The 24,915-nt window shown below is 40.1% G+C and overlaps 3 protein-coding genes across 6 annotated transcripts; all 3 read right to left on the bottom strand.

Annotated features, from left to right (window-relative positions):
- Nucleotides 1-224: 224 nt before the first annotated feature.
- Nucleotides 225-12,839, bottom strand: LOC142950133 (uncharacterized). The gene is made up of 6 exons (XM_076092032.1): nucleotides 12,531-12,839; nucleotides 10,130-11,756; nucleotides 8,407-8,549; nucleotides 5,989-7,634; nucleotides 3,273-3,411; nucleotides 225-2,498 (listed from the first exon to the last, which is right to left on the bottom strand). Exons 2-6 carry the CDS (start codon nucleotides 11,745-11,747, stop codon nucleotides 849-851), a joined length of 5,196 nt encoding a protein of 1,731 aa, XP_075948147.1. The 5' UTR covers nucleotides 11,748-11,756; nucleotides 12,531-12,839; the 3' UTR covers nucleotides 225-848.
- A 2,072-nt stretch (nucleotides 12,840-14,911) lies between these two features.
- LOC142949949 (E3 ubiquitin-protein ligase TRIM21-like) lies at nucleotides 14,912-17,929 on the bottom strand. 3 transcript variants are annotated; one of them, XM_076091847.1, is made up of 2 exons: nucleotides 17,628-17,929; nucleotides 14,912-16,896 (listed from the first exon to the last, which is right to left on the bottom strand). In XM_076091847.1, the coding sequence occupies exon 2, from the start codon at nucleotides 16,885-16,887 to the stop codon at nucleotides 15,259-15,261; it is 1,629 nt and encodes a 542-aa protein (XP_075947962.1). In that variant the 5' UTR covers nucleotides 16,888-16,896; nucleotides 17,628-17,929; the 3' UTR covers nucleotides 14,912-15,258. The 3 variants fall into 3 exon arrangements, with proteins under 3 accessions (XP_075947962.1, XP_075947961.1, XP_075947963.1); XM_076091846.1 differs by having other exon boundaries at nucleotides 17,671-17,928; XM_076091848.1 differs by having other exon boundaries at nucleotides 14,912-16,737; nucleotides 17,671-17,925.
- A 2,088-nt stretch (nucleotides 17,930-20,017) lies between these two features.
- LOC142949947 (E3 ubiquitin-protein ligase TRIM21-like) lies at nucleotides 20,018-23,057 on the bottom strand. Of its 2 annotated transcripts, none has more exons than XM_076091843.1 (2): nucleotides 22,742-23,057; nucleotides 20,018-22,010 (listed from the first exon to the last, which is right to left on the bottom strand). In XM_076091843.1, the coding sequence occupies exon 2, from the start codon at nucleotides 21,999-22,001 to the stop codon at nucleotides 20,364-20,366; it is 1,638 nt and encodes a 545-aa protein (XP_075947958.1). In that variant the 5' UTR covers nucleotides 22,002-22,010; nucleotides 22,742-23,057; the 3' UTR covers nucleotides 20,018-20,363. The 2 variants fall into 2 exon arrangements, with proteins under 2 accessions (XP_075947958.1, XP_075947957.1); XM_076091842.1 differs by having other exon boundaries at nucleotides 22,785-23,055.
- Nucleotides 23,058-24,915: the final 1,858 nt, after the last annotated feature.

The following is a 24,915-nucleotide window of genomic DNA, read 5'->3' on the forward strand; positions in this document are numbered from 1 at the left end:
ATTTGAGTCTATCTTTTATGCATATTTACATTCACATACATTATATTTGAGCTCTCACTGTTATCACTGCGATAATAACGCGTTAACGCATTCATTAATTAACGCCGACAATTATTTTATCGCGTGTTAACGCAGATAAATATCGCGGATCGATCTGTGATCCGTTACACCGCTAGTAAAAAGTAGCATGAAGTGCAAATACATAAAGTATCTCAAAATACAAATCCAGTTCAAAGTCTCTTTGTTTTTATTCTCTTGAGGATTTGTTCACTTTGTTCCGGCTATAAAACATTCTGCAGAGAGGACGACTGTATGAAATACTAATAACACGATACTAAACTCTTCTTCTCTGGTCACAGCAGCTGAATGTTTTATTATTCGATTTTGTTGATTCATTTTCTACAAATATGAATAAATAATTCATCTTTTATTGAGCCCTAAAAACACAGCAGACAGAGACCTCTTGATGCTGCTGTTGATTCAAAAATGATGAAAACTAAAATCCTGAAACACCTTTTATTAAACTGAAGAATAAGTGTTACATGACTTTATCCAATAATGTGTGTCAGCAATCATAATGTATTATATAAATGCTTCTTATTCCTGAGTACATTGTTGTTGATGATTCAACAGTCTTGAAGGCAGGTTATGCAGTTATTAGAATGAATTAGACGACATTATATAATATCAATCAGTGGCTTAATGTCTGTGTGTTGGAGTAGAAATACATTTACAGACAAAGAGAAAAAAAACATCAAAATCAATAAAGTTTACACCGTAAATCACCAATAATATAGATTTGTTACATTAAGTGAAAGAGTCTCTCTGTAGAAGATCAAGTGTTTGTTCTACTCAGTGTGATTGACAGGAGAGATGATCAGAGGAGCAGAGTTTTTACCACCATCATTAAGACCAGGACTAAAGTATGGGTAGAGTTTCTCAGTGAAGCAGCAGCCAGTAAAGGAGTAGATAAGAGCTGCAGCATCAACGTCATAGAAGGAGACCAGACCCTCCTCATAATCCACAAACACCCCCACCTTCTGAGGCTGAGACTTCAGAGAGAGACGGACTGATGGGTCAGTAAGAGCAGAGTACTGATTCTCATAAATCAACCATATCGTCCAGTAACCTTTCTGAGGAGTCCGTGTGATGAATCCCTTCCTGGTGATCGACTCTCTGACCACTCCTAAAGACCACCACGTCTTCCCTTTAACCTGAACCTCAAAGTAAAATCTTCCTGAAGAGAAACTCTGCTTTGCTAAAACAATAACACAACAATCAAATCTCTCTGGATTGTTTGGGAGATTCTTCTCTACGTCACCATGTTTAACTTGTTTTCCATCATCAGACAGGATGAGAGCAGGATATGCTGTATCAGGATCAAGTGTCACATCTACTGCAGACTGCTGGACCCTCTTCAGCTCGGCCTCAGTAAACAGCTTCTTCATGTGTTTACTGAGCGTCTCCTCCAGCTGGTTCACAGCTCTCACCACAGTCCCCTCATGTGAAGGTGGACTGACTCTGACTCCTGTCCAGTTCTTGGTGGGTGGAGCAGTGTTCAGGGTCCTGAAGCTCTGGAGGAGGTGGAGGTGGTCTTCAGAGTGTGAGAGCTGAACCACCTCAGTGCTTCTCTTCTTCAGCTCAGAGATTTCCTGTTCCAGCTCTTTGATGAAGCCTTCAGCCTGTTTCTCTGTCTTTCTCTGCTTCTCTTTGATCGTGTCGATGAGCTCGGCCTGGCTTCTCTCAACAGACTCCTTCAGAGCGGTGAAGACCTGAACACCATCTGCTATCTCTCTGTCTGCATCTTCCTCACTGAGCTCCACTGAGTGTTTGATCTCCTGAATCTTCAGTCGTCTCTTCTGGATCATCTGCTGGATTTCAGCCTCAGTCTTCCCCAGCTCGGCCTTCTTTCCTTCATATTCTTCTTCCAGAGGAACAAACTCGTGTGTCTTGTGGTCTAAAACAGTGCAGAGCATGCAGACACACATCTGGTCGGTCTTACAGAACAGCTCCAGATGTTTATCGTGCTTCGTACACATCCTGTCTTCCGGGTTCTCCACAGGGTCGATCAGCTGATGTCTTTTCAGACCTGATTTTGTCAGATGAGGCTCCAGGTGAGTCTCACAGTAGGAGGCCAGACACACCAGGCAGGACTTCAGGGCCTTCAGTTTGGTTCCAGTGCAGACGTCACAGGGAACTTCTCCTGGTTTGGACTCTTGTTGCTCTGAGCTGCTGGCTTTCTGTTGAGCTGACTGTCTGAACTGAGCAGCCATCTCAGAGATGAAAGTGTTGACCTGCAGCTCGGGTCTAGAGTTGAACACCTCTTTACAGTTGGGACACTGAAACGGGACATTAACGTTCCAGTGTTGAGTGATGCAGGCTTTACAGAAGTTGTGTCCACATGGTGTGGTGACTGGATCAGTGAACACATCCAGACAGATGGAGCACAGAAACTGATCTTCAGTCAGCAGACAGCTGGCAGCAGACATATCTACACTCTGAGGACAACAAGTGTGAGAAAACAAACTGTTATCACATCTTCAGCAGCAGCAACAGTGTGTGTCAGGTATTGTTTTCACATTGTGTGTCTCTGTGTGTCATCATGGTAGAATGTGTCCTGGAGACACCTACTGTAGAGGAACATTACAGAAGAGGGTTTGAGTACTTTAGAAAGGTGCTCACTAAATAGAATTTAAACACACAGAGTGATCCTCCATCACTGTCACATCACATATTAAATAATAATACTGCTACCCTGCTGCTTATATATTATCAGAGTGAATTTATATCATTTGTAAGGAGCCTAATCATTTTAATTCCACTTTTATATTGAACACATTACTATTTACTGACATGTTTGGACCTCAGGTTGAATGTGAGGTGAACTTCCTGTCTGAGTCGAGCTGAAGTGTTTGAGTTGAAACACAGTAAATATTATCAGCTGAACTTCCTCACAAAGACAGACAGCAGGAACTACAGAGACAGAGACGTTTAGAGGAAAGGCTTTACAGTTCAAGGATGTTTACCAAAGTACAGAACAGTTATGTAAGTTATAACACATCAATGTTGTTCCTCTATACTCAATAAATACATCCACACATTACATCAGATGCTGTTCTCTGTGTTTGGACAATCCAAAGGGAGCAGCAGCTAGGCTAGTTAGCTTCTAGCAGGCCTAGCTTATCTGCTGCTACTTTGTTCTTTGTTATGGATCCTGGTTTGAACTCACTTTTGACCAAATGTTGAGTTTCTCTGTAGAACAGTGAACTCACCAGAGTTTGTCGGAGACTCTGTTGTTGAGAAGAAGCTGCTGGATTCAGTTGAATGTTTCTTTGGAGAGAAACAGAGAGACTTGTCTCGACTGCAGCTCTGCTGTCGCTCAGACTAACTTTCACTTTCTCTTCAGGAGAAGTGACTCAGCAGCTCTCCTCTCTCACAGTTGCTCCTCCTCTCAGTGAAGCTCTGTGAACGAGCTTTTACTGCCTCTTTGAGGAACACCCTGACATTCAAACACCAGTTTAACTTCTTCCTTCTTATTCCTTTTTCTTGTTTTTTTTGTGTGTTTTAACGTTAAATCTGAAATACTGTACGTTTTTTTTATTTACACATTTTAAAGTTTTGTGTATTTTTTTAAACATCCTATTGCTGATGTCTTGGTTAGATTAACTCTTGATGAGATTTAGCTGGTTAAATAAAGGTATAAATATAATAATAATAAAATGTTATTATTAGTGCTGGGCAAGTTAACGCGTTATTGTCGCGTTAACGCATTCATTAATTAACGCCGACAATTGTTTTATCGCGCGTTAACGCAGTTAATTTTTTCATTATTAAGCGGACATTTTTAACACAAGAACCAGCCGGCAGCGAGCGGTGAACAGCTGCTTGTGTGGCGTCTCTTCAGTCTCTTCCTGTTTCCTTCACCTACATTCCCCTGGGTCCTAAGTCCCTCCAGGTACAGCTTCTTATCACCTTCTATGTACCAACGTACATTTATAACAAATACCACACATATTACGGTAATCAGCGTTGAATATGTGTCTGACCAAAATACCAAAAAAGAAATGATTAATTTAAATAATTTTTTTAGAATTTTTAAAGTGTTTTTGTTTGGAATATGTATAATAAGCATATCATCTAGTTATCGCTACTGAGAATTTAACAAACATAAAAATGAAAAAACACTGAATATCTATTATCAGAATCATCATAACTGTATTTTAACTGCTACTGTGTAAAGGGAATACTGCTGTTAAAAATAACCTTATTTGTTTAAAGTGTTTATTAACTAAATGTTATTGCACTTTTGTTCATATAGCAGTACTTTTAAAATAAAAGTGTGCAATACACTACTTTTTAATTCATTATTGAATCGCGATTAATCGCAAAAAAATCATGCGATTAGAAATTGTAATCGTTGCCCAGCACTAGTAAAAACCTGATCTTTTAATTTGTAGAATCTTTAGGAATGGGACGGTGTTTTGGGATCAGAAGCGTTCTGCTTTTAATTTGTAGTCGTAGCGCTTTGGCCGGAATGCAGTGACGCCGATTCAGCTTTTTATGAGCTAAAAACTCAACTATTAGCTGAGTGTCGGGTCGAAGACGCCGTCGCTCAAGTCTAGATCCTCACGTCTCAAGCTGCTAATGTAAACAACACACAGAGCAGGAAGGCCCAGATATGTGTCAAACATCAGTATATATATCTATACATGTATAAATATCTATATCTCTATACATATACATCAGAGCTACCAGAGTATGCAGCTTCACCTTCTATTCATCTGGCACCTGGTTTATCATTTCACCACTTTTCTTTACCAACATTGAAAGACACACACAAGTCCAGCTGTGACCAGTCTGTGTTTCCCTCCAGTAAACATCATATCCAGCCTTCTGGTGTCCTGGCAACAGATATCTTGACAACCTGATGGGAAAGCATCTTTAATATTAGTGTGTGTGTGTGTGTGTGTGTGTGTGTGTGCGTGTGCGTGGACATAAGAGAAAGGTCTGTCTTATGAAACCCCTACACACGTGGATGTGGATGCATGTAGTTTTTAATTTGAGTATCTTTTATGCATATTTACATTCACACACATTACATTTGAGCTCTCACTGTTATTTATTATTCATTAATAATTGGGTGATAGGTAAGTGTTTGGTTTATGTTTGTCACAAATGTAAAAACTAGTGCTGGGCAAGTTAACGCGATAATAACGCGTTAACGCATTCATTAATTAACGCCGACAATTATTTTATCGCGCGTTAACGCAGATAAATATCACAGATCGATCTGTGATCCGTTACACCGCTAGTAAAAAGTAGCATGAAGTGCAAATACATAAAGTATCTCAAAATACAAATCCAGTTCAAAGTCTCTTTGTTTTTATTCTCTTGAGGATTTGTTCACTTTGTTCCGGCTATAAAACATTCTGCAGAGAGGACGACTGTATGAAATACTAATAACACGATACTAAACTCTTCTTCTCTGGTCACAGCAGCTGAATGTTTTATTATTAGATTTTGTTGATTCATTTTCTACAAATATGAATAAATAATTCATCTTTTATTGACCCCTAAAAACACAGCAGACAGAGACCTCTTGATGCTTCTGTTGATTCAGAAATGATGAAAACTAAAACCCTGAAACACCTTTTATTAAACAAAAGAATAAGTGGTACATGACTTTATCCAATAATGTGTGTCAGTAATCATAATGTATTATATAAATGCTTCTTATTCCTGAGTACATTGTTTTTGATGATTCAACAGTCTTGAAGGCAGGTTATGCAGTTATTAGAATGAATTAGACGACATTATATAATATCAATCAGTGGCTTAATGTCTGTGTGTTGGAGTAGAAATACATTTACAGACAAATAGAAAAAAAACATCAAAATCAATAAAGTTTACACCGTAAATCACCAATAATATAGATTTGTTACATTAAATGAAAGAGTCTCTCTGTAGAAGATCAAGTGTTTGTTCTACTCAGTGTGATTGACAGGAGAGATGATCAGAGGAGCAGAGTTTTTACCACCATCATTAAGACCAGGACTAAAGAATGGGTAGAGTTTCTCAGTGAAGCAGCAGCCAGTAAAGGAGTAGATAAGAGCTGCAGCATCAACGTCATAGAAGGAGACCAGACCCTCCTCATAATCCACAAACACCCCCACCTTCTGAGGCTGAGACTTCAGAGAGAGATGGACTGATGGGTCAGTAAGAGCAGAGTACTGATTCTCATTAATCAACCATATCGTCCAGTAACCATTCTGAGGACTCAGTGTGATGAATCCCTTCCTGGTGATCGACTCTCTGACCACTCCTAAAATCCAGTCAGTCTTCCCTTTAACCTGAACCTCAAAGTAAAATCTTCCTGAAGAGAAACTCTGCTTTGCTAAAACAAGAGCAAAAGTATCAAATCTCTTTGGATTGTTTGGGAGATTCTTCTTTACGTCACCATGTTTAACTTGTTTTCCATCATCAGACAGGATGAGAGTAGGATTTGCTGTATCAGGATCAAGTGTCACATCCACTGCAGACTGCTGGACCCTCTTCAGCTCGGCCTCAGTAAACAGCTTCTTCATGTGTTCACTGATCGTCTCCTCCAGCTGGTTCACAGCTCTCACCACAGTCCCCTCATGTGAAGGTGGACTGACTCTGACTCCTGTCCAGTTCTTGGTGGCTGGAGGAGTGTTCAGGGTCGTGAAGCTCTGGAGGAGGTGGAGGTGGTCTTCAGAGTGTGAGAGCTGAACCACCTCAGTGCTTCTCTTCTTCAGCTCAGAGATTTCCTGTTCCAGCTCTTTGATGAAGCCTTCAGCCTGTTTCTCTGTCTTTCTCTGCTTCTCTTTGATCGTGTCGATGAGCTCGGCCTGGCTTCTCTCAACAGACTCCTTCAGAGCGGTGAAGACCTGAACACCATCTGCTATCTCTCTGTCTGCATCTTCCTCACTGAGCTCCACTGAGTGTTTGATCTCCTGAATCTTCACTCGTCTCTTCTGGATCATCTGCTGGATTTCAGTCTCAGTCTTCCCCAGCTCGGCCTTCTTTCCTTCATATTCTTCTTCCAGAGGAACAAACTCGTGTGTCTTGTGGTCTAAAACAATGCAGAGCATGCAGACACACATCTGGTCGGTCTTACAGAACAGCTCCAGAGGTTTATCGTGCTTCGTACACATCCTGTCTTCCAGGTTCTCCACAGGGTCGATCAGCTGATGTTTTTTCAGACGTGAAGCTGTCAGATGAGGCTCCAGGTGAGTCTCACAGTAGGAGGCCAGACACACCAGGCAGGACTTCAGGGCCTTCAGTTTGGTTCCAGTGCAGACGTCACAGGGAACTTCTCCTGGTTTGGACTCTTGTTGCTCTGAGCTGCTGGCTTTCTGTTGAGCTGACTGTCTGAACTGAGCAGCCATCTCAGAGATGAAAGTGTTGACCTGCAGCTCAGGTCTGGTGTAGAAAAGCTTTTTACAGTTGGGACACTGAAACGGGACATTAACGTTCCAGTGTTGAGTGATGCAGGCTTTACAGAAGTTGTGTCCACATGGTATGGTGACTGGATCAGTCAACACATCCAGACAGATGGAGCACAGAAACTGATCTTCAGTCAGCAGACAGCTGGCAGCAGACATATCTACACTCTGAGGACAACAAGTGTGAGAAAACAAACTGTTATCACATCTTCAGCAGCAGCAACAGTGTGTGTCAGGTATTGTTTTCACATTGTGTGTCTCTGTGTGTCATCATGGTAGAATGTGTCCTGGAGACACCTACTGTAGAGGAACATTACAGAAGAGGGTTTGAGTACTTTAGAAAGGTGCTCACTAAATAGAATTTAAACACACAGAGTGATCCTCCATCACTGTCACATCACATATTAAATAATAATACTGCTACCCTGCTGCTTATATATTATCAGAGTGAATTTATATCGTTTGTAAGGAGCCTAATCATTTTAATTCCACTTTTATATTGAACACATTACTATTTACTGACATGTTTGGACCTCAGGTTGAATGTGAGGTGAACTTCCTGTCTGAGTCGAGCTGAAGTGTTTGAGTTGAAACACAGTAAATATTATCAGCTGAACTTCCTCACAAAGACAGACAGCAGGAACTACAGAGACAGACGTTTAGAGGAAAGGCTTTACAGTTCAAGGATGTTTACCAAAGTACAGAACAGTTATGTAAGTTATAACACATCAATGTTGTTCCTCTATACTCAATAAATACATCCACACATTACATCAGATGCTCTTCTCTGTGTTTGGACAATCCAAAGGGAGCAGCAGCTAGGCTAGTTAGCTTCTAGCAGGCCTAGCTTATCTGCTGCTACTTTGTTCTTTGTTATGGATCCTGGTTTGAACTCACTTTTGACCAAATGTTGAGTTTCTCTGTAGAACAGTGAACTCACCAGAGTTTGTCGGAGACTCTGTTGTTGAGAAGAAGCTGCTGGATTCAGTTGAATGTTTCTTTGGAGAGAAACAGAGAGACTTGTCTCGACTGCAGCTCTGCTGTCGCTCAGACTAACTTTCACTTTCACTTCAGGAGAAGTGACTCAGCAGCTCTCCTCTCTCACAGTTGCTCCTCCTCTCAGTGAAGCTCTGTGAACGAGCTTTTACTGCCTCTTTGAGGAACACCCTGACATTCAAACACCAGTTTAACTTCTTCCTTCTTATTCCTCTTTCTTGTTTTTTTGTGTTTTAAACGTTAAATCTGAAATACTGTACGTTTTTTATTTACACATTTTAAAGTTTTGTGTATTTTTTTAAACATCCTATTGCTGATGTCTTGGTTAGATTAACTCTTGATGAGATTTAGCTGGTTAAATAAAGGTATAAATATAATAATAATAAAATGTTATTATTAGTGCTGGGCAAGTTAACGCGTTATTATCGCGTTAACGCATTCATTAATTAACGCAAACAATTGTTTTATCGCGCGTTAACGCAGTTTATTTTTTATTATTAAGCGGACATTTTTAACACAAGAACCAGCCGGCAGCGAGCGGTGAACAGCTGTTTGTGTGGCGTCTCTTCCGTCTCTTCCTGTTTCCTTCACCTACATCTTTAATATTAGTGTGTGTGTGTGTGTGTGTGTGTGTGTGTGTGCATGCGTGCGTGTGTGTGTGGACATAAGAGAAAGGTCTGTCTTATGAAACCCCTACACACGTGGATGTGGATGCATGTAGTTTTTAATTTGAGTCTATCTTTTATGCATATTTACATTCACATACATTACATTTGAGCTCTCACTGTTATTTATTATTCATTAATAATTGGGTGATAGGTAAGTGTTTGGTTTACGTTTGTCACAAATGTAAAAACTAGTGCTGGGCAAGTTAACGTGATAATAACGCGTTAACGCATTCATTAATTAACGCCGACAATTATTTTATCGCGCGTTAACGCAGATAAATATCGCGGATCGATCTGTGATCCGTTACACCGCTAGTAAAAAGTAGCATGAAGTGCAAATACATAAAGTATCTCAAAATACAAATCCAGTTCAAAGTCTCTTTGTTTTTATTCTCTTGAGGATTTGTTCACTTTGTTCCGGCTATAAAACATTCTGCAGAGAGGACGACTGTATGAAATACTAATAACACGATACTAAACTCTTCTTCTCTGGTCACAGCAGCTGAATGTTTTATTATTAGATTTTGTTGATTCATTTTCTACAAATGTGAATAAATAATTCATCTTTTATTGACCCCTAAAAACACAGCAGACAGAGACCTCTTGATGCTGCTGTTGATTCAGAAATGATGAAAACTAAAACCCTTAAACACCTTTTATTAAACTGAAGAATAAGTGTTACATGACTTTATCCAATAATGTGTGTCAGTAATCATAATGTATTATATAAATGCTTCTTATTCCTGAGTACATTGTTGTTGATGATTCAACAGTCTTGAAGGCAGGTTATGCAGTTATTAGAATGAATTAGACGACATTATATCATATCAATCAGTGGCTTAATGTCTGTGTGTTGGAGTAGAAACACATTTACAGACAAATAGAAACAAAACAACAAAATCAATAAAGTTTACACTGTAAATCACCAATAATATAGATTTGTTACATTAAATGAAAGAGTCTCTCTGTAGAAGATCAAGTGTTTGTTCTACTCAGTGTGATTGACAGGAGAGATGATCAGAGGAGGACCACCATCATTCTTAAATGGACTAAAGAGTGGGTAGAGTTTCTCAGTGAAGCAGCAGCCAGTAAAGGAGTAGATAAGAGCTGCAGCATCAACGTCATAGAAGGAGACCAGACCCTCCTCATAATCCACAAACACCCCCACCTTCTGAGGCTGAGACTTCAGAGAGAGACGGACTAATGGGTCAGTAAGAGCAGAGTACTGATTCTCATTAATCAAACATATTGTCCAGCAACCATCCTGAGGAGACAGTGGGATGATTCCCTTCCTGTTGATTGACTCTCTGACCACTCCTACATACCACATAGTCTTCCCTTTAACCTGAACCTCAAAGTAAAATCTTCCTGAAGAGAAACTCTGCTTTGCTAAAACAATAACACAACAATCAAATCTCTCTGGATTGTTTGGTAGATTCTTCTTTACGTCACCATGTTTAACTTGTTTTCCATCATCAGACAGGATGAGAGCAGGATTTGCTGTATCAGGATCAAGTGTCACATCCACTGCAGACTGCTGGACCCTCTTCAGCTCGACCTCAAACAGCTTCTTCATGTGTTTACTGAGCGTCTCCTCCAGCTGGTTCACAGCTCTCACCACAGTCCCCTCATGTGAAGGTGGACTGACTCTGACTCCTGTCCAGTTCTTGGTGGGTGGAGCAGTGTTCAGGGTCGTGAAGCTCTGGAGGAGGTGGAGGTGGTCTTCAGTGTGTGAGAGCTGAACCACCTCAGTGCTTCTCTTCTTCAGCTCAGAGATTTCCTGTTCCAGCTCTTTGATGAAGCCTTCAGCCTGTTTCTCTGTCTTTCTCTGCTTCTCTTTGATCGTGTCGATGAGCTCGGCCTGGCTTCTCTCAACAGACTCCTTCAGAGCGGTGAAGACCTGAACACCATCTGCTATCTCTCTGTCTGCATCTTCCTCACTGAGCTCCACTGAGTGTTTGATCTCCTGAATCATCACTCGTCTCTTCTGGATCATCTGCTGGATTTCAGTCTCAGTCTTCCCCAGCTCGGCCTTCTTTCCTTCATATTCTTCTTCCAGAGGAACAACATCATGTGTCTTGTGGTCTAAAACAGTGCAGAGCATGCAGACACACATCTGGTCGGTCTTACAGAACAGCTCCAGAGGTTTATCGTGCTTCGTACACATCCTGTCTTCCGGGTTCTCCACAGGGTCGATCAGCTGATGTCTTTTCAGACCTGATTTTGTCAGATGAGGCTCCAGGTGAGTCTCACAGTAGGAGGCCAGACACACCAGGCAGGACTTCAGGGCCTTCAGTTTGGTTCCAGTGCAGACGTCACAGGGAACCTCTCCTGGTTTGGACTCTTGTTGCTCTGAGCTGCTGGCTTTCTGTTGAGCTGACTGTCTGAACTGAGCAGCCATCTCAGAGATGAAAGTGTTGACCTGCAGCTCAGGTCTGGTGTAGAAAAGCTTGTTACAGTTGGGACACTGAAACGGGACATTAACGTTCCAGTGTTGAGCGATGCAGGCTTTACAGAAGTTGTGTCCACATGGTGTGCTGACTGGATCAGTGAACACATCCAGACAGATGGAGCACAGAAACTGATCTTCAGTCAGCAGACAGCTGGCAGCAGACATATCTACACTCTGAGGACAACAAGTGTGAGAAAACAAACTGTTATCACATCTTCAGCAGCAGCAACAGTGTGTGTCAGGTATTGTTTTCACATTGTGTGTCTCTGTGTGTCATCATGGTAGAATGTGTCCTGGAGACACCTACTGTAGAGGAACATTACAGAAGAGGGTTTGAGTACTTTAGAAAGGTGCTCACTAAATAGAATTTAAACACACAGAGTGATCCTCCATCACTGTCACATCACATATTAAATAATAATACTGCTACCCTGCTGCTTATATATTATCAGAGTGAATTTATATCATTTGTAAGGAGCCTAATCATTTTAATTCCACTTTTATATTGAACACATTACTATTTACTGACATGTTTGGACCTCAGGTTGAATGTGAGTTGAACTTCCTGTCTGAGTCGAGCTGAAGTGTTTGAGTTGAAACACAGTAAATATTATCAGCTGAACTTCCTCACAAAGACAGACAGCAGGAACTACAGAGACAGAGACGTTTAGAGGAAAGGCTTTACAGTTCAAGGATGTTTACCAAAGTACAGAACAGTTATGTAAGTTATGACACATCAATGTTGTTCCTCTATACTCAATAAATACATCCACACATTACATCAGATGCTGTTCTCTGTGTTTGGACAATCCAAAGGGAGCAGCAGCTAGGCTAGTTAGCTTCTAGCAGGCCTAGCTTATCTGCTGCTACTTTGTTCTTTGTTATGGATCCTGGTTTGAACTCACTTTTGACCAAATGTTGAGTTTCTCTGTAGAACAGTGAACTCACCAGAGTTTGTCGGAGACTCTGTTGTTGAGAAGAAGCTGCTGGATTCAGTTGAATGTTTCTTTGGAGAGAAACAGAGAGACTTGTCTCGACTGCAGCTCTGCTGTCGCTCAGACTAACTTTCACTTTCACTTCAGGAGAAGTGACTCAGCAGCTCTCCTCTCTCACAGTTGCTCCTCCTCTCAGTGAAGCTCTGTGAACGAGCTTTTACTGCCTCTTTGAGGAACACCCTGACATTCAAACACCAGTTTAACTTCTTCCTTCTTATTCCTTTTTCTTGTTTTTTTGTGTGTTTTAAACGTGAAATCTGAAATACTGTACGTTTTTTTTATTTACACATTTTAAAGTTTTGTGTATTTTTTTAAACATCCTATTGCTGATGTCTTGGTTAGATTAACTCTTGATGAGATTTAGCTGGTTAAATAAAGGTATAAATATAATAATAATAAAATGTTATTATTAGTGCTGGGCAAGTTAACGCGTTATTGTCGCGTTAACGCATTCATTAATTAACGCCGACAGTTGTTTTATCACGCGTTAACGCAGTTAATTTTTTTATTATTAAGCGGACATTTTTAACACAAGAACCAGCCGGCAGCGAGCGGTGAACAGCTGTTTGTGTGGCGTCTCTTCCGTCTCTTCCTGTTTCCTTCACCTTCATTCCCCTGGGTCCTCAGTCCCTCCAGGTACAGCTTCTTATCACCTTCTATGTACCAACGTACATTTATAACAAATACCACAGATATTACGGTAATCAGCGTTGAATATGTGTCTGACCAAAATACCAAAAAATAAATGATTCATTTAAATAATTATTTAAGAGTTTTTAAAGTGTTTTTGTTTGGAATATGTATAATAAGCATATCATCTAGTTATCGCTACTGAGAATTTAGCAAACGTAAAAATAAAAAAACACTGAATATCTATTATCAGAATCATCATAACTGTATATTAACTGCTACTGTGTAAAGGGAATACTGCTGTTAAAAATAACCTTATTTGTTTAAAGTGTTTATTAACTAAATGTTATTGCACTATTCTTCATATAGCAGTACTTTTAAAATAAAAGTGCGCAATACACTACTTTTGAATTCATTATTGAATCGTGATTAATCGTAAAAAAATCATGCGATTAATCGCGATTAAAAACTTTAATCGTTGCCCAGCACTAGTAAAAACCTGATCTTTTAATTTGTAGAATCTTTAGGAATGGGACGGTGTTTTGGGATCAGAAGCGTTCTGCTTTTAATTTGTAGTCGGAGCGCTTTGGCCGGAATGCAGTGACGCCGATTCAGCATTTTATGAGCTAAAAACTCAACTATTAGCTGAGTGTAAAGCATCGGGTCGAAGACGCCGTCGCTCAAGTCTAGATCCTCACGTCTCAAGCTGCTAATGTAAACAACGCACAGAGCAGGAAGGCCCAGATATGTGTCAAACATCAGTATATATATCTATACATGTATAAATATCTATATCTCTATACATATACATCAGAGCTACCAGAGTATGCAGCTTCACCTTCTATTCATCTGGCACCTGGTTTATCATTTCACCACTTTTCTTTCCCACATTGAAAGACACACACAAGTCCAGCTGTGACCAGTCTGTGTTTCCCTCCAGTAAACATCATATCCAGCCTTCTGGTGTCCTGGCAACAGATATCTTGACAACCTGATGGGAAAGCATCTTTAATATTAGTGTGTGTGTGTGTGTGTGTGTGTGTGTGTGCGTGTGCGTGGACATAAGAGAACGGTCTGTCTTATGAAACCCCTACACACGTGGATGTGGATGCATGTAGTTTTTAATTTGAGTATCTTTTATGCATATTTACATTCACACACATTACATTTGAGCTCTCACTGTTATTTATTATTCATTAATAATTGGGTGATAGGTAAGTGTTTGGTTTACGTTTGTCACAAATGTAAAAACTAGTGCTGGGCAAGTTAACGCGATAATAACGCGTTAACGCATTCATTAATTAACGAAGACAATTATTTTATCGCGCGTTAACGCAGATAAATATCACGGATCGATCTGTGATCCGTTACACCGCTAGTAAAAAGTAGCATAAAGTGCAAATACATAAAGTATCTCAAAATACAAATCCAGTTCAAAGTCTCTTTGTTTTTATTCTCTTGAGGATTTGTTCACTTTGTTCCGTCTATAAAACATTCTGCAGAGAGGACGACTGTATGAAATACTAATAACACGATACTAAACTCTTCTTCTCTGGTCACAGCAGCTGAATGTTTTATTATTAGATTTTGTTGATTCATTTTTTACAAATATGAATAAATAATTCATCTTTTATTGAGCCCTAAAAACACAGCAGACAGAGACCTCTTGATGCTTCTGTTGATTCAAAAATGATGAAAACTAAAACCCTTAAACACCTTTTATTAAACTGAAGAATAAGTGTTACATGACTTTATCCAATAATGTGTGTCAGTAATCATAATGTATTATATAAATGCTTCTTATTCCTGAGTACATTGTTGTTGATGATTCAACAGTCTTGAAGGCAGGTTATGCAGTTATTAGAATGAATTAGACGACATTATATAATATCAATCAGTGGCTTAATGTCTGTGTGTTGGAGTAGAAATACATTTACAGACAAATAGAAACAAAACATCAAAATCAATAAAGTTTACACCGTAAATCACCAATAATATAGATTTGTTACATTAAATGAAAGAGTCTCTCTGTAGAAGATCAAGTGTTTGTTCTACTCAGTGTGATTGACAGGAGAGATGATCAGAGGAGGACCACCATCATTCTTAAATGGACTAAAGAGTGGGTAGAGTTTCTCAGTGAAGCAGCAGCCAGTAAAGGAGTAGATAAGAGCTGCAGCATCAACGTCATAGAAGGAGACCAGACCCTCCTCATAATCCACAAACACCCCCACCTTCTGAGGCTGAGACTTCAGAGAGAGACGGACTAATGGGTCAGTAAGAGCAGAGTACTGATTCTCATTAATCAAACATATTGTCCAGCAACCATCCTGAGGAGACAGTGGGATGATTCCCTTCCTGTTGATCGACTCTCTGACCACTCCTACATACCACATAGTCTTCCCTTTAACCTGAACCTCAAAGTAAAATCTTCCTGAAGAGAAACTCTGCTTTGCTAAAACAATAACACAACAATCAAATCTCTCTGGATTGTTTGGGAGATTCTTCTTTAAGTCACCATGTTTAACTTGTTTTCCATCATCAGACAGGATGAGAGCAGGATTTGCTGTATCAGGATCAAGTGTCACATCCACTGCAGACTGCTGGACCCTCTTCAGCTCGGCCTCAAACAGCTTCTTCATGTGTTTACTGAGCGTCTCCTCCAGCTGGTTCACAGCTCTCACCACAGTCCCCTCATGTGAAGGTGGACTGACTCTGACTCCTGTCCAGTCCTTGGTGGGTGGAGCAGTGTTCAGGGTCGTGAAGCTCTGGAGGAGGTGGAGGTGGTCTTCAGAGTGTGAGAGCTGAACCACCTCAGTGCTTCTCTTCTCCAGCTCAGAGATTTCCTGTTCCAGCTCTTTGATGAAGCCTTCAGCCTGTTTCTCTGTCTTTCTCTGCTTCTCTTTGATCGTGTCGATGAGCTCGGCCTGGCTTCTCTCAACAGACTCCTTCAGAGCGGTGAAGACCTGAACACCATCTGCTATCTCTCTGTCTGCATCTTCCTCACTGAGCTCCACTGAGTGTTTGATCTCCTGAATCTTCACTCGTCTCTTCTGGATCATCTGCTGGATTTCAGCCTCAGTCTTCCCCAGCTCGGCCTTCTTTCCTTCATATTCTTCTTCCAGAGGAACAAACTTGTGTGTCTTGTGGTCTAAAACGGTGCAGAGCATGCAGACACACATCTGGTCAGTCTTACAGAACAGCTCCAGAGGTTTATCGTGCTTCGTACACATCCTGTCTTCCGGGTTCTCCACAGGGTCGATCAGCTGATGTTTTTTCAGACCTGATTTTGTCAGATGAGGCTCCAGGTGAGTCTCACAGTAGGAGGCCAGACACACCAGGCAGGACTTCAGGGCCTTCAGTTTGGTTCCAGTGCAGACGTCACAGGGAACTTCTCCTGGTTTGGACTCTTGTTGCTCTGAGCTGCTGGCTTTCTGTTGAGCTGACTGTCTGAACTGAGCAGCCATCTCAGAGATGAAAGTGTTGACCCGCAGCTCAGGTCTAGAGTTGAACACCTCTTTACAGTTGGGACACTGAAACGGGACATTAACGTTCCAGTGTTGAGCGATGCAGGCTTTACAGAAGTTGTGTCCACATGGTATGGCGACTGGATCAGTGAACACATCCAGACAGATGGAGCACAGAAACTGATCTTCAGTCAGCAGACAGCTGGCAGCAGACATATCTACACTCTGAGGACAACAAGTGTGACAAAACAAACTGTTATCACATCTTCAGCAGCAGCAACAGTGTGTGTCAGGTATTGTTTTCACATTGTGTGTCTCTGTGTGTCATCATGGTAGAATGTGTCCTGGAGACACCTACTGTAGAGGAACATTACAGAAGAGGGTTTGAGTACTTTAGAAAGGTGCTCACTAAATAGAATTTAAACACACAGAGTGATCCTCCATCACTGTCACGTCACATATTAAATAATAATACTGCTACCCTGCTGCTTATATATTATCAGAGTGAATTTATATCATTTGTAAGGAGCCTAATCATTTTAATTCCACTTTTATATTGAACACATTACTATTTACTGACATGTTTGGACCTCAGGTTGAATGTGAGGTGAACTTCCTGTCTGAGTCGAGCTGAAGTGTTTGAGTTGAAACACAGTAAATATTATCAGCTGAACTTCCTCACAAAGACAGACAGCAGGAACTACAGAGACAGAGACGTTTAGAGGAAAGGCTTTACAGTTCAAGGATGTTTACCAAAGTACAGAACAGTTATGTAAGTTATAACACATCAATGTTGTTCCTCTATACTCAATAAATACATCCACACATTACATCAGATGCTGTTCTCTGTGTTTGGACAATCCAAAGGGAGCAGCAGCTAGGCTAGTTAGCTTCTAGCAGGCCTAGCTTATCTGCTGCTACTTTGTTCTTTGTTATGGATCCTGGTTTGAACTCACTTTTGACCAAATGTTGAGTTTCTCTGTAGAACAGTGAACTCACCAGAGTTTGTCGGAGACTCTGTTGTTGAGAAGAAGCTGCTGGATTCAGTTGAATGTTTCTTTGGAGAGAAACAGAGAGACTTGTCTCGACTGCAGCTCTGCTGTCGCTCAGACTAACTTTCACTTTCACTTCAGGAGAAGTGACTCAGCAGCTCTCCTCTCTCACAGTTGCTCCTCCTCTCAGTGAAGCTCTGTGAACGAGCTTTTACTGCCTCTTTGAGGAACACCCTGACATTCAAACACCAGTTTAACTTCTTCCTTCTTATTCCCTTTTCTTGTTTTTTTGTGTTTTAAACGTTAAATCTGAAATACTGTACGTTTTTTATTTACACATTTTAAAGTTTTGTGTATTTTTTTAAACATCCTATTGCTGATGTCTTGGTTAGATTAACTCTTGATGAGATTTAGCTGGTTAAATAAAGGTATAAATATAATAATAATAAAATGTTATTATTAGTGCTGGGCAAGTTAACGCATTCATTAATTAACGCCGACAATTGTTTTATCACGCGTTAACGCAGTTTATTTTTTATTATTAAGCGGACATTTTTAACACAAGAACCAGCCGGCAGCGAGCGGTGAACAGCTGTTTGTGTGGCGTCTCTTCCTGTTTCCTTCACCTACATTCCCCTGGGTCCTAAGTCCCTCCAGGTACAGCTTCTTATCACCTTCTATGTACCAACGTACATTTATAACAAATACCACACATATTACGGTAATCAGCGTTGAATATGTGTCTGACCAAAATACCAAAAAAGAAATGATTCATTTAAATAATTATTTAAGAGTTTTTAAAGTGTTTTTGTTTGGAATATGTATAATAAGCATATCATTTAGTTATCGCTACTGAGAATTTAACAAACGTAAAAATAAAAAAACACTGAATATCTATTATCAGAATCATCATAACTGTATTTTAACTGCTACTGTGTAAAGGGAATACTGCTGTTAAAAATAACCTTATTTGTTTAAAGTGTTTATTAACTAAATGTTATTGCACTTTTGTTCATATAGCAGTACTTTTAAAATAAAAGTGCGCAATACACTACTTTTGAATTCATTATTGAATCGAGATTAATCGCAAAAAAATCATGCGATTAATCGCGATTAAAAACTTTAATCGTTGCCCAGCACTAGTAAAAACCTGATCTTTTAATTTGTAGAATCTTTAGGAACGGGACGGTGTTTTGGGATCAGAAGCGTTCTGCTTTTAATTTGTAGTCGGAGCGCTTTGGCCGGAATGCAGTGACGCCGATTCAGCTTTTTATGAGCTAAAAACTCAAATATTAGCTGAGTGTAAAGCATCGGGTCGAAGACGCCGTCGCTCAAGTCAAGATCCTCACGTCTCAAGCTGCTAATGTAAACAACGCACAGAGCAGGAAGGCCCAGATATGTGTCAAACATCAGTATATATATCTATACATGTATAAATATCTATATCTCTATACATATACATCAGAGCTACCAGAGTATGCAGCTTCACCTTCTATTCATCTGGCACCTGGTTTATCATTTCACCACTTTTCTTTCCCACATTGAAAGACACACACAAGTCCAGCTGTGACCAGTCTGTGTTTCCCTCCAGTAAACATCATATCCAGCCTTCTGGTGTCCTGGCAACAGATATCTTGACAACCTGATGGGAAAGCATCTTTAATATTAGTGTGTGTGTGTGTGTGTGTGTGTGTGTGTGTGTGTGTGGACATAAGAGAAAGGTCTGTCTTATGAAACCCCTACACACGTGGATGTGGATGCATGTAGTTTTTAATTTGAGTATCTTTTATGCATATTTACATTCACATACATTATATTTGAGCTCTCACTGTTATTTATTATTCATTAATAATTGGGTGATAGGTAAGTGTTTGGTTTACGTTTGTCACAAATGTAAAAACTAGTGCTGGGCAAGTTAACGCGATAATAACGCGTTAACGCATTCATTAATTAACGCCGACAATTATTTTATCGCGCGTTAACGCAGATAAATATCACGGATCGATCTGTGATCCGTTACACCGCTAGTAAAAAGTAGCATAAAGTGCAAATACATAAAGTATCTCAAAATACAAATCCAGTTCAAAGTCTCTTTGTTTTTATTCCCTTGAGGATTTGTTCACTTTGTTCCGGCTATAAAACATTCTGCAGAGAGGACGACTGTATGAAATACTAATAACACGATACTAAACTCTTCTTCTCTGGTCACAGCAGCTGAATGTTTTATTATTAGATTTTGTTGATTCATTTTTTACAAATATGAATAAATAATTCATCTTTTATTGACCCCTAAAAACACAGCAGACAGAGACCTCTTGATGCTGCTGTTGATTCAGAAATGATGAAAACTAAAATCCTGAAACACCTTTTATTAAACTAAAGAATAAGTGGTACATGACTTTATCCAATAATGTGTGTCAGTAATCATAATGTATTATATAAATGCTTCTTATTCCTGAGTACATTGTTGTTGATGATTCAACAGTCTTGAAGGCAGGTTATGCAGTTATTAGAATGAATTAGACGACATTATATAATATCAATCAGTGGCTTAATGTCTGTGTGTTGGAGTAGAAATACATTTACAGACAAATAGAAACAAAACATCAAAATCAATAAAGTTTACACCGTAAATCACCAATAATATAGATTTGTTACATTAAGTGAAAGAGTCTCTCTGTAGAAGATCAAGTGTTTGTTCTACTCAGTGTGATTGACAGGAGAGATGATCAGAGGAGCAGAGTTTTTACCACCAGCATTAAGACCAGGACTAAAGACTGGGTAGAGTTTCTCAGTGAAGCAGCAGCCAGTAAAGGAGTAGATAAGAGCTGCAGCATCAACGTCATAGAAGGAGACCAGACCCTCCTCATAATCCACAAACACCCCCACCTTCTGAGGCTGAGACTTCAGAGAGAGACGGACTGGAGGGTCAGTAAGAGCAGAGTACTGATTCTCATTAATCAACCATATCGTCCAGTAATCATTCTGAGGAGTCCGTGTGATGAATCCCTTCCTGTTGATTGACTCTCTGACCACTCCTAAAGACCACTTAGTCTTCCCTTTAACCTGAACCTCAAAGTAAAATCTTCCTGAAGAGAAACTCTGCTTTGCTAAAACAATAGCACGAGTATCAAATCTCTCTGGATTGTCTGGTAGATTCTTCTTAACGTCACCATGTTTAACTTGTTTTCCATCATCAGACAGGATGAGAGCAGGATATGCTGTATCAGGATCAAGTGTCACATCCACTGCAGACTGCTGGACCCTCTTCAGCTCGGCCTCAAACAGCTTCTTCATGTGTTTACTGAGCGTCTCCTCCAGCTGGTTCACAGCTCTCACCACAGTCCCCTCATGTGAAGGTGGACTGACTCTGACTCCTGTCCAGTTCTTGGTGGCTGGAGCAGTGTTCAGGGTCGTGAAGCTCTGGAGGAGGTGGAGGTGGTCTTCAGAGTGTGAGAGCTGAACCACCTCAGTGCTTCTCTTCTTCAGCTCAGAGATTTCCTGTTCCAGCTCTTTGATGAAGCCTTCAGCCTGTTTCTCTGTCTGTCTCTGCTTCTCTTTGATCGTGTCGATGAGCTCGGCCTGGCTTCTCTCAACAGACTCCTTCAGAGCGGTGAAGACCTGAACACCATCTGCTATCTCTCTGTCTGCATCTTCCTCACTGAGCTCCACTGAGTGTTTGATCTCCTGAATCTTCACTCGTCTCTTCTGGATCATCTGCTGGATTTCAGTCTCAGTCTTCCCCAGCTCGGCCTTCTTTCCTTCATATTCTTCTTCCAGAGGAACAAACTCGTGTGTCTTGTGGTCTAAAACAGTGCAGAGCATGCAGACACACATCTGGTCGGTCTTACAGAACAGCTCCAGAGGTTTATCGTGCTTCGTACACATCCTGTCTTCCAGGTTCTCCACAGGGTCGATCAGCTGATGTCTTTTCAGGCCTGACATTGTCAGATGAGGCTCCAGGTGAGTCTCACAGTAGGAGGCCAGACACACCAGGCAGGACTTCAGGGCCTTCAGTTTGGTTCCAGTGCAGACGTCACAGGGAACTTCTCCTGGTTTGGACTCTTGTTGCTCTGAGCTGCTGGCTTTCTGTTGAGCTGACTGTCTGAACTGAGCAGCCATCTCAGAGATGAAAGTGTTGACCTGCAGCTCAGGTCTGGTGTAGAAAAGCTTTTTACAGTTGGGACACTGAAACGGGACATTAACGTTCCAGTGTTGAGTGATGCAGGCTTTACAGAAGTTGTGTCCACATGGTATGGTGACTGGATCAGTCAACACATCCAGACAGATGGAGCACAGAAACTGATCTTCAGTCAGCAGACAGCTGGCAGCAGACATATCTACACTCTGAGGACAACAAGTGTGAGAAAACAAACTGTTATCACATCTTCAGCAGCAGCAACAGTGTGTGTCAGGTATTGTTTTCACATTGTGTGTCTCTGTGTGTCATCATGGTAGAATGTGTCCTGGAGACACCTACTGTAGAGGAACATTACAGAAGAGGGTTTGAGTACTTTAGAAAGGTGCTCACTAAATAGAATTTAAACACACAGAGTGATCCTCCATCACTGTCACGTCACATATTAAATAATAATACTGCTACCCTGCTGCTTATATATTATCAGAGTGAATTTATATCATTTGTAAGGAGCCTAATCATTTTAATTCCACTTTTATATTGAACACATTACTATTTACTGACATGTTTGGACCTCAGGTTGAATGTGAGGTGAACTTCCTGTCTGAGTCGAGCTGAAGTGTTTGAGTTGAAACACAGTAAATATTATCAGCTGAACTTCCTCACAAAGACAGACAGCAGGAACTACAGAGACAGAGACGTTTAGAGGAAAGGCTTTACAGTTCAAGGATGTTTACCAAAGTACAGAACAGTTATGTAAGTTATAACACATCAATGTTGTTCCTCTATACTCAATAAATACATCCACACATTACATCAGATGCTGTTCTCTGTGTTTGGACAATCCAAAGGGAGCAGCAGCTAGGCTAGTTAGCTTCTAGCAGGCCTAGCTTATCTGCTGCTACTTTGTTCTTTGTTATGGATCCTGGTTTGAACTCACTTTTGACCAAATGTTGAGTTTCTCTGTAGAACAGTGAACTCACCAGAGTTTGTCGGAGACTCTGTTGTTGAGAAGAAGCTGCTGGATTCAGTTGAATGTTTCTTTGGAGAGAAACAGAGAGACTTGTCTCGACTGCAGCTCTGCTGTCGCTCAGACTAACTTTCACTTTCACTTCAGGAGAAGTGACTCAGCAGCTCTCCTCTCTCACAGTTGCTCCTCCTCTCAGTGAAGCTCTGTGAACGAGCTTTTACTGCCTCTTTGAGGAACACCCTGACATTCAAACACCAGTTTAACTTCTTCCTTCTTATTCCCTTTTCTTGTTTTTTTGTGTTTTAAACGTTAAATCTGAAATACTGTACGTTTTTTATTTACACATTTTAAAGTTTTGTGTATTTTTTTAAACATCCTATTGCTGATGTCTTGGTTAGATTAACTCTTGATGAGATTTAGCTGGTTAAATAAAGGTATAAATATAATAATAATAAAATGTTATTATTAGTGCTGGGCAAGTTAACGCATTCATTAATTAACGCCGACAATTGTTTTATCACGCGTTAACGCAGTTTATTTTTTATTATTAAGCGGACATTTTTAACACAAGAACCAGCCGGCAGCGAGCGGTGAACAGCTGTTTGTGTGGCGTCTCTTCCTGTTTCCTTCACCTACATTCCCCTGGGTCCTAAGTCCCTCCAGGTACAGCTTCTTATCACCTTCTATGTACCAACGTACATTTATAACAAATACCACACATATTACGGTAATCAGCGTTGAATATGTGTCTGACCAAAATACCAAAAAAGAAATGATTCATTTAAATAATTATTTAAGAGTTTTTAAAGTGTTTTTGTTTGGAATATGTATAATAAGCATATCATTTAGTTATCGCTACTGAGAATTTAACAAACGTAAAAATAAAAAAACACTGAATATCTATTATCAGAATCATCATAACTGTATTTTAACTGCTACTGTGTAAAGGGAATACTGCTGTTAAAAATAACCTTATTTGTTTAAAGTGTTTATTAACTAAATGTTATTGCACTTTTGTTCATATAGCAGTACTTTTAAAATAAAAGTGCGCAATACACTACTTTTGAATTCATTATTGAATCGAGATTAATCGCAAAAAAATCATGCGATTAATCGCGATTAAAAACTTTAATCGTTGCCCAGCACTAGTAAAAACCTGATCTTTTAATTTGTAGAATCTTTAGGAACGGGACGGTGTTTTGGGATCAGAAGCGTTCTGCTTTTAATTTGTAGTCGGAGCGCTTTGGCCGGAATGCAGTGACGCCGATTCAGCTTTTTATGAGCTAAAAACTCAAATATTAGCTGAGTGTAAAGCATCGGGTCGAAGACGCCGTCGCTCAAGTCAAGATCCTCACGTCTCAAGCTGCTAATGTAAACAACGCACAGAGCAGGAAGGCCCAGATATGTGTCAAACATCAGTATATATATCTATACATGTATAAATATCTATATCTCTATACATATACATCAGAGCTACCAGAGTATGCAGCTTCACCTTCTATTCATCTGGCACCTGGTTTATCATTTCACCACTTTTCTTTCCCACATTGAAAGACACACACAAGTCCAGCTGTGACCAGTCTGTGTTTCCCTCCAGTAAACATCATATCCAGCCTTCTGGTGTCCTGGCAACAGATATCTTGACAACCTGATGGGAAAGCATCTTTAATATTAGTGTGTGTGTGTGTGTGTGTGTGTGTGTGTGTGTGTGTGGACATAAGAGAAAGGTCTGTCTTATGAAACCCCTACACACGTGGATGTGGATGCATGTAGTTTTTAATTTGAGTATCTTTTATGCATATTTACATTCACATACATTATATTTGAGCTCTCACTGTTATTTATTATTCATTAATAATTGGGTGATAGGTAAGTGTTTGGTTTACGTTTGTCACAAATGTAAAAACTAGTGCTGGGCAAGTTAACGCGATAATAACGCGTTAACGCATTCATTAATTAACGCCGACAATTATTTTATCGCGCGTTAACGCAGATAAATATCACGGATCGATCTGTGATCCGTTACACCGCTAGTAAAAAGTAGCATAAAGTGCAAATACATAAAGTATCTCAAAATACAAATCCAGTTCAAAGTCTCTTTGTTTTTATTCCCTTGAGGATTTGTTCACTTTGTTCCGGCTATA

Source organism: Anarhichas minor, unplaced genomic scaffold (assembly GCF_050575085.1).
Source record: "Anarhichas minor isolate MPS153535 unplaced genomic scaffold, ASM5057508v1 ptg000014l, whole genome shotgun sequence".
Lineage (NCBI taxonomy): Eukaryota > Metazoa > Chordata > Actinopteri > Perciformes > Anarhichadidae > Anarhichas > Anarhichas minor.

Bases quoted from the DNA above. Each gene is read 5' to 3' on its own strand.
- LOC142949947 (XM_076091843.1), bottom strand. From the start codon at position 22,001: ATGTCTGCTGCCAGCTGTCTGCTGACTGAAGATCAGTTTCTGTGCTCC.
- LOC142949949 (XM_076091847.1), bottom strand. From the start codon at position 16,887: ATGTCTGCTGCCAGCTGTCTGCTGACTGAAGATCAGTTTCTGTGCTCC.
- LOC142950133 (XM_076092032.1), bottom strand. From the start codon at position 11,747: ATGTCTGCTGCCAGCTGTCTGCTGACTGAAGATCAGTTTCTGTGCTCC. The intron at 3,412-5,988 runs GTAGAACAAACA...CTGCTGAGTCAC, and splicing joins TCTCCTGTCAATCACACTGA to TTCTCCTGAAGAGAAAGTGA. The intron at 2,499-3,272 runs GTGAGTTCACTG...TGTTGTCCTCAG, and splicing joins AGAGTCTCCGACAAACTCTG to AGTGTAGATATGTCTGCTGC.